The sequence below is a fragment of the Callionymus lyra genome, chromosome 10, assembly GCF_982586985.1.
Source record: "Callionymus lyra chromosome 10, fCalLyr1.hap1.1, whole genome shotgun sequence".
Taxonomy (NCBI): domain Eukaryota; kingdom Metazoa; phylum Chordata; class Actinopteri; order Syngnathiformes; family Callionymidae; genus Callionymus; species Callionymus lyra.
The window spans coordinates 16,104,249-16,113,304 of record NC_141827.1 but is presented as its reverse complement, the minus strand read 5'-3'; the positions used below and the strand labels follow the sequence as shown (position 1 = coordinate 16,113,304).

The window sequence follows — 9,056 nt, the reverse complement described above, 5'->3', positions numbered from 1 at the left end:
GGAATGTGAACTTCGCCACCAAGGTGGGCGCAGCCGCTGCACGATACTAACTTCTACACGAGGACCTATAACTCCACACAACCCTGCTCAACACAAACATATTCCCTTTAATACAGGTAACGTTTAACGTTATTGTTTTTTTGTTTTTTTTAAAGAATAGTCCTGTAGTTTCACTGTGACTGCTATATAGAAAGTGATTTAATATTTACACTCTTAGGTGTCAAGTCAATGACTGACAGTTGTGGAATCGTTTTTTGTCAGATATTTAGAAATATTACGTGCTTTCTAAAGCACAATTTTAGTGGGTTTTGTGTAAGTGAAGCAAACCGATTAATATTTTAAACCGAACCAAAATGGCGTTTCTTTCTCCCAGAATGATGGCGTCCTCAGCTGTTAACCTGTACAACCAGTTCCAAGGTCTCCAGCCTCTGATGGACGGACTGAGTGAAATGATCGAGCCTCGTAAGTCGTTTCCTTTTTATACTCAAGTGTACTTTAGGTAACGTACAAGTACTTTATACTAGTTGTTTTTTTTCTCTGCAACTATATGGTGGGTTTATCCAAGTGCAAAGGATTATGGGAGTGGGTTAGGGTGACAGAAAGCTGACTTTTCAATGTGAGATACACACATTTGTTTTGAGGTGTTTACCCCCATTATAGATCTACATGTGTGCGATCATGTAGTGTTTGATGTGTGAAGGTATAAGCAAATAGTATATGTGCTAATTTGCATTATCTTTAAATTAACTTGGAGACAAACACACACACAAATTGTTTTTTATTGATTAAGTCCCTTCATAAAGGTTTGGCAACAGCAGTGTTTGCAAATGTGCATTTGTCTGTCTTGCCTCTATTGTGACAAGATATGATCTGTACCTCCTGATCTGTAACACCAGAATCAACAGGTGGTCTATTGGTCAGGGTGTGAACCCGAAAAACTTAAGGTTTCTGGTGTGTGTGTGGTACGCTTAAGTTTTTTAAAAGTCGGCCAGTTCACCAAAATATTCATCAAGTATATGAACAGAAAATCTTATACCTTGAGTATAATATGAGATTGTTTCCCTAAAAGTATAATTCTGTTCATTTAAAATGTTCCATTCTAGTCCAAAGAAGTATACAAGTACACATACCTTAGTATACTATACGCTTACTTATATTTACTTTGTAAAATTAACTTCACGTATCGTACTTTTTGCATAGGGTCGTTTTGTGTCATGCCACACATGTGTCCCATGTGTTTTGTGCTTAATTAATTTAGTCTCTTTATAAAGTCAAGAAACTTTTTAATCTTTCGTTTCGTAATCAAAATGGTTTTACAGTGTTGAGGTTGATTTTACTCGGCAAACTGATAAAGAGCATGAAAAGAGAACGGAAAGCCCGTTATCAAAAAGGTTATTTATGATGTATATTTAAGTTTTAAAAAACGTATTCGTCTTCATGCGATTAATTTTCAAACGCATCATTCCAGAGTTCATCCAGATGGCTGTAAACTTCGAGGATTGCCGTAAGAAATGGCTTCAGACGGATGATGAGCTGGTTTCTTGTAAAGAAGTGCTGGCGAAAGCCGAAACCGAGAAGGGAGCACTGGAGGTGAAGCTGAAGCATGCTCGCAACCAGGTGGATGTGGAAATCCGACGTCGACAAAAAGCCGAGGCTGTCCACGAGAAGCTGGTGCGTTGAAAATGTACAATTTTACGATAGTATGCTACATTTAATCTGTTTATTTGAGATCATCTGGCATTGTTAATGTCTTTAGAATTCCCCAGTGGTTATTGTTTTAGAAGTCTCATTACTATATGCAAGTGTTGGATGTTTTTCTGTGTTTCAAAATTTTGAATCATGGTTGTTTTCAAAGGAGCGACAGCTACAGTTGATCCGGGAGCTGTTGATAGCGGACAACGGCAACAGTGTCCTCCTGAGTGAAGAGCAGCGCTCGGCTCTGGCCTTCCTCAGTGCTCACTCCCAGGCAGCTGCTAAAGCTAATCTCAACTCCAGTCGCAGGTCAGATATTCTAATTTTCTATATATGTATCTATTAGAGTTGATTAATTTCTAAAGGCATAATGTTTTTATATTTTATAGACTGACGATCATTGATGAATCGGCATCCTTGCTGTCGGACATCAGCTTCGACCAGACGGACGATTCACTGGTAATCTTTCCTTTCAGACATTCAGTATCTTACTTTCTTGTCGCAAATTGTACAGCAGATAACTTGTCTTTTTTCTTAACCATCAGTTTGAGTCAATATCGATAAACTTTTCCACTTTCCTATAGGACTGGGATTCTTCTGCAGTCAAGAATATGAGACTACGAAAACGCCAGAAAAGAGTAAGTTGTACAGCAAGTGTGTGCAATTTTGGAAATATTTATGAAGATAAAAAACACGCTTTTCTTATTGAGAAAATACAAATTATTTCAGTAGATGCAATTACAAAAATGTACTCTCTGTAACATCTTGATATGGAATGTGTTATTTGTACAGACGATGCATTTCTTAAATTTCTCTCTCAGTATGTTGAGGTATGTCTGCTATGTAAAGCTATGTTTTGTTTGTTCTCAGCGTTCCTCCAGAAAACTTGAGGTTCCACCACAGGCAAGAAAGAAATCACGCTCCACTGGACGCCCATCTGAAAAGGTGAGGCTATAATTTTACTTGATTCTATGCACAGGAATTAACTTCAAGGCTAATAAAAAACGTAACTTTTCAGATAAATGAATCTATAGTGGCTAAAACCACCATCACTGTGACGACAAATGGTGGCCCCGTGGAAGCAGTGTCCACTATTGAAACTGGGCCGTACTGGACACGCAGCAGGAAGAGTGGTGAGACATTTTTAATAGATTTTGTAAAATGTCTACTTTTCTTACGTTTTCCTCGGCTGATATTAAATGTGCTTCTTTTCAGTTGCCCCCTCCTGGGCCGATACAACCACCACAGACCAGTCTGGGGCTGTGAGTGAGGCCCCTAGCACACCAGTATCAGACTTCCCACCCCAGCTCCAAACACCAAGGGGTGGCGGAAGAAAACATCAGTTTATACCTAAAACTGTGAGTTTATTTATTCTAGGACAGATGGTGTTTGAATAGTCCTGACATGGTTCCTTTTGCTCTGGTTGATTGTGTGGAAAAAAGGTGATCAGATCTGAGGTCTGTGTATCGTGTGGCAGAAGAACAAAGTTTGGCAAACTGTACCTGCGCTGTCAAGATTGTCGGGTGGTTTCTCACCCTGAATGTCGGGATCGCTGCTCCCTGCCATGCAATCCTGTGGCTTTAAGCACTCCTATCAGAAACACGCAGGTAAGAAACACTGGCTTTTTTAGTGATGGTTCTATCAGATCATTTTTACATTAATTGGTTATATTTCAGAACACTTTGGCTGACTTTGCTTCGGTCACTGCACCAATGATTCCGGCTCTGGTCCTCTGCTGCATCAAGGAGATTGAGCAAAGAGGCCTTCATGAGGTGAGACTGGGTTGAAATGGTTTGTCTTGAACATCTGCATATGGAGTTAACACGTTCTCAATTTCCAGGTTGGCCTGTACAGGGTGTCCGGCAGTGACCACCAGGTGAAGGAGCTGAAGGAGAAGCTGATCAGGGGAAAGACTCGCCCGGCGTTGGACAAAATAGCCGACATCAATGTTGTTTCAGGCGCGCTGAAGGACTTCTTCCGAAATCTTCCAGAGCCGCTTCTCACCTTCGGCCTGAACAAAGCCTTTATGGCAGCTGCAGGTATATAAACAACCCTTAATGAGAACGACATGATAAGTACAGGTTACACTTTCTATTCTTTTTCCTAATTTTTACTTGTGTGTTTTTATACTCAACCCTGAGAGGACGTCCAACTTTATATGGCAGAGAACCATCAAATTGGCAGTCTCTTATTTTCATTACTGCCGCTTAATGTTCTGAGTCCTTGGTTCTCAGCCTGAACAAGGTGGGATGCCTCTGCAGGTTTGGGATAAGATCGTGCCCCAAGTGGCGGAGATCTCGAATCTTGTTCACAAGTGAGGAATGAATGGAGAAGAAAGGCAAAGCTCTCTGTATACCACTCGATCAACACTCCTCGCCTATGGTCACAAGCTTAAAATGACTGGATTGACACTGGGTGGTGTTTATATAACTTCATCTCTGTTCGTCTATTAATGATCTTGCTCTTCTCTGTAGAGGTGGCGGATGAGGACAACAGTCTGGCCATGATCTACAGCAACATCAGTGAGCTGCCTCAACCTAACCGGGACACACTGGCCTGTCTCATGATTCATTTGCTAAAGTAATGATTTCAAGCATCACTTCATAGTTTGTTTCTGCTGCCATGTTTCTGATGTCTTTTGTTGTCTCTAGAGTGTCTCAGAGTGTGGACACCAAGATGAACGTGAGCAACCTGGCCAGAGTGTTTGGACCCACACTGGTGGGACATGCTGTTCCCGATCCAGACCCAATGACCATTCTACAGGACACTAGCAGACAACCACGGGTAAAATGAGGGAGAAATATATCAAATGTTTTACTGTGTATCACATTCGGTCCTTGTCATTGCAGATTATCGAGCGCATGTTCATGATCCCAGTGAGCTACTGGCATCAGTTTGCATATCCAGAAGATCTAGAGGCGGACAGCGCTCACCAGGGAGAGGATTTTGGAGGTACCCACTTGTTTCATAATAACTCCCTGAACTGGCGACACACTAGAGATCAAGCCTGACATACTTCCCTTCACTGTTGGATCCATGCTCAAGTCTGTGATCATTCAGACTTTGAACTTATTTGCAGTGAGTATCTTGGGACCGGTGACGACACCAGAGCATCAGATGATGACCAAGACGCCTTCGTCGAGCTCCTTGTCCCAGCGCATGTTCCAAACCATCTCCAGCAGCACTTTGTATGTTCATTTTTTTCTTTATACCCATATTGACTAATTACTCACAACATCTGATTTCCTTTTATCTGCTGAATTATCTTCAGGTTTGGAAGCAAGGGCAAAGCAACAGCTGTCTCCAACCGCCAGGGCAACTTCTTTGCCTCGCCACAGTTGAAGTGATGGAAATGGGGGGAAGGTAAAGGAGACCCACACTCTTGTGCTGGGTCACTCGCAACATATTAAGAATCGAGTTGTAACTATGCTTCAACAATTATCTCTTTTGTAATCAATTAATATCTGCACATACTGTGACTTGCTTTATTACTACTATTTTAAAGACTTTATTATTGTTTTATCTAACGAGGTTCTTATGACTCAACCTTCTTTTGTAACCTCCATTAACCAGGCGTGTTTAACAATCACTTTTAATACTTGACATGTTGACCAAACGTACTGTGGTTGTAACCGCAGAAATGTTGACCAAAACATGGAAGGCTGCCGATTTAATTATGAAGTCCTGCAAGTGAGAAGGTTATTACAAAGTAAACAAAGAAACGCATTGCAATAGGAGTATCATGGCGTCTATTTCTGAAGAATGTTTCAGCTCGAATCTCCACTAGAGGTCGCTGCTGTTCAACATTTGAGCTGGGGTTTGCACAGTATCAGTCCCCAAGACTGACGTATTACTAAATGGCAAATTAAAATGTAAAACATTTATGCTAGAATGTGCTTGATGCCAAATTTGTGTTGGTCTTAAGAGCTAGTTCTTGTTGCACATCCCTCTTTGAAGACTGGTGTTGATTGTATAGATCGATGGAACTGTTCACACTACTGCATCAAAATGCTTGATTCAGCTTTCTATGCCAAAGCAACTGTGTTGGGATATTGAACACCCACTGTATTTCTTTTCTGTGCCTTTAAATGTCTGACTGCAGCCTTGTTTAAAAGAAAACTTTATTGCATAGTCTGTAAATTAGATTAAACTCGTGTTGAGCAAAAAAGAAACGTAAAATGTGTCTGTCTTCTTTGATAATTGAATTATTTCACCTTTCAATGTTCCTGTTGACGTCATAGCTCAGATGGTGGAGTGGTTTGCTTTGGGCCAGAGAAGTTACTGGTTCAAACCCAGCTCCGGATGACGCATGGCATCCCTGAGCAATAAACATTTTCTTCGTATTGTTCCTCATGGTTGTGCTGCGTTGCAGCCTACTCCCATCATTGAATGTGATGGAGTAAAGTGCTTTGTTTGCTTAAAAAAATCCCATAGAAATAATTCTAATAAAGATATAAGTAAGAGCTATTTACTCTGATGAACACATCATTAAAAGGAAATTATCAAAAGTATCTCAGAATAGTATTTTTCCTCTCTTGTTGTATTTGAGGAAATACAATTTAAGTCTCCAAATACTGATTAAAAGTGGATCGATAAGATGATTTATGATATAATCGACAAGAAACTGTGAATTAGGGCGTCCGAGCCATTTACCAGAGACTTGAAGTACAACTCCTTCTGTACTCCTTTCAGAGAAGTTGTTCAAGGTAGTTTAGATGTTCCTCTGCTTTTACTCTTCCAGCTCTTTCTCATTATTGGGGAACCATGCGGCAGGACCAGCAAAGAAAGTACGGTTTGGGGGGAAACTAATGAGAATATATTTACATCATTTCGAAACTGAAAAAGAGAATAATCTGAGAGTAGTAAGTAATATAACACATTTTAAATTTGAAAGAAAATCCTCAAACTGAATCATTTCTGTTTACCTTTGTCGTAGATCATTTAAAACCTTTCTTTCTTTTGAGTTCTTAAATTTTAATTAAGATATGTATTTTAAGCGCATTTCTTTATAATGTATTTGCAGTGAATAGTCACTCAACATTAGCTTGAGCTGCTATCAATTGTCATTACAGTTGTTGATAATCTTTTAAGCAGCAGCATCAGGTCAAATATCAATTATAGTTAGAATTTATTATTATTTAATTTATTTTTCAAATGTCTTATGTTGTTTTATACAAGTGTCTCCTCCGGCCCAAATATTCCTCGTGAATAAAATGACAATTTAAAAGTCATTAAATCCTTAAACATCGTACTGATGTCGTTACTAAAAGTCTATCTGTGGCCACGGATCTGTGGACCCTCTGACATACATTTGAAATGACCTCATTCAACACGGGGGCCCTCGGAGATGTGAGCCCAGCTGTTGACAATATGTTTCCCCCCACAGTCTCACTGTCTCTGAACAACAGGAGAGGAGACCCTCCAAAATGTTTGAATTTCCAATTAGCATTAATAGTTCATTAGCCTGAAATAAGGTCTCCTTTGTGTTGATCCATCCTCTCATCTGGGAGTTGTGTGTTTATTTCCGTCGTGCCGTGCGGCAGACGCTCGCCGGCTGCGGACCTCAAAACAGCTGGCCGTGTGTCTGTGACGCTATTCCACAAGTGGAGTTCCACTCCGCCGTGAGACCGCGAGGGCCAAATGAGATGCTCGTCCAATTAAGAGCTTTTAAATAAATGATATCCTCGGCTAGTAAACACACAACGGCAGCCACACAATTGGATTCTTGGGCTGAAGTGATGCTGTGGAAAGCGTTCGCGCTATTAACAACCCTGGAAGCTGCAGTCAATCAATAGATTATTCAATTCATACAGCTGTTGCTGTTATTGATTAATTGAGGCTCCGTTCGTGTCCAACTCCGGCTCCTCTAGTATCTACTTTATCTTGCCTCCAATAATGTCAGCACCTCGGAGATGTGAGCTCAATAGCTGTCAGTCAACGGCACCAATCAAGCATCCGACGAGTCCATCGGTACATTTACATGCCAAGAGCGAACCTTTGATATCTCGCCTCTGGTGAAGGCCTGATGGAGCTTCATGAAGTCAAGTTATTTTATTGTAAAATATGCATGTATCGAGACATACAGCATAAATGGAATCGTGAGCCTCTCAGACCCACGATGAAAAAACATGAATACAGTTGAAAGGACATTAATTAAGACAGAAAATAAATAACCAACAAAATGAAATAATCAACTAATAAACAGAATATAAAGATTCCAGAAAATCAAGGAAAAGCCCTCCAAAGCTTTGGAGCAACAGCAAGGATTTCTCTCCTCTGGTCCTGAACCGTGTGCGAGGAACCATTAGTAGATTCTGATCCACAGACCTCAGAGCCCGAGCTGGGGTGTAAGGCTGGATCAGATCAGTGATGTAAGGAGGAGTCTGACCATGAATAGCTCTGAAAGTAAGAACCAGTATTTTAAAATTGATCCTGAAAGAAACTGGCAGCCAGTGAAGAGTTTTAAGGATCGTAGAAATGTGAGTTCTTCTACTAGAGCGGGTCAGAATTCTCGCTGCAGAGTTTTGTATTAACTGCAGGCGAGACAGCTCCTTCTTGTTTGGACATGAAAACAAACTGTTGCAATAGTCAGGTTTCTGAGGCTCAGACACCAATGATCCTCTCAGCTGCTCTCACGATGCGCTGCAGGGTCTTGCGGCAGGACACGGTGCAAGCACCGTACCGTGCACCGTCATTACTACTAGCGACCACCAGATGGCGGTCTCCTGTGCCCAGGAAATGTAAGACACAGATTACACAGATTCAATTACTGTTTTTTTCTTTCCATTGTGAGGTGCAGATGAACCGATCCTGGAGAAATGACCCATATATAATATGAATTGTCCACCAGAGATGCTTTATTAAGTTAAGGTAAGGTAAAACTTGATGCTTTATTAGAGATTTCATGACTTAAATCAGTGTCAATTATATATCTGTGTGTTTTGTGATCAGCTGTCAAGCCAATAGCAAATAAGGTAAGGTAAAACTTTATTGATCCCTCAGGAGGTCTCCTTCGGGAAATTGTTTGTATATATACATACATATCTATATATGATGACTTTGCAAAGGAAAGTTAGATATTAAAAAGTATAATTATGACATGACATTATAAAATTACATCATTTTATATAAATGTGCTTGACATAAAACAAGGGGGAAAGATTAATAAGAATATAATGGTTCATATAGAAACATTTCATATGATCAACATTTATATATTGCCCCTGACAAATTGTGGGTTAGGTATTACAGTTATATTCTCAGTTACAATCGTACTAGTAGTTTGTTTCTTTAAACACACACACTGAATGAATGTGGACTGGTCGGAACGGTTCCCCAGCATCATTCAGCTCGGAGCTGAACTT

The 9,056-nt window shown here is 40.3% G+C and overlaps 1 protein-coding gene across 1 annotated transcript; it reads left to right on the top strand.

Annotated features, from left to right (window-relative positions):
- Nucleotides 1-5,837, top strand: LOC148070539 (rac GTPase-activating protein 1-like). Its single transcript, XM_087800457.1, has 17 exons — nucleotides 1-116; nucleotides 374-462; nucleotides 1,469-1,671; nucleotides 1,856-2,001; nucleotides 2,082-2,151; nucleotides 2,277-2,330; nucleotides 2,563-2,637; nucleotides 2,711-2,825; nucleotides 2,908-3,050; nucleotides 3,135-3,299; nucleotides 3,369-3,464; nucleotides 3,533-3,731; nucleotides 4,167-4,272; nucleotides 4,344-4,476; nucleotides 4,542-4,644; nucleotides 4,772-4,880; nucleotides 4,964-5,837. Exons 2-17 carry the CDS (start codon nucleotides 375-377, stop codon nucleotides 5,037-5,039), a joined length of 1,881 nt encoding a protein of 626 aa, XP_087656583.1. The 5' UTR covers nucleotides 1-116; nucleotide 374; the 3' UTR covers nucleotides 5,040-5,837.
- Nucleotides 5,838-9,056: the final 3,219 nt, after the last annotated feature.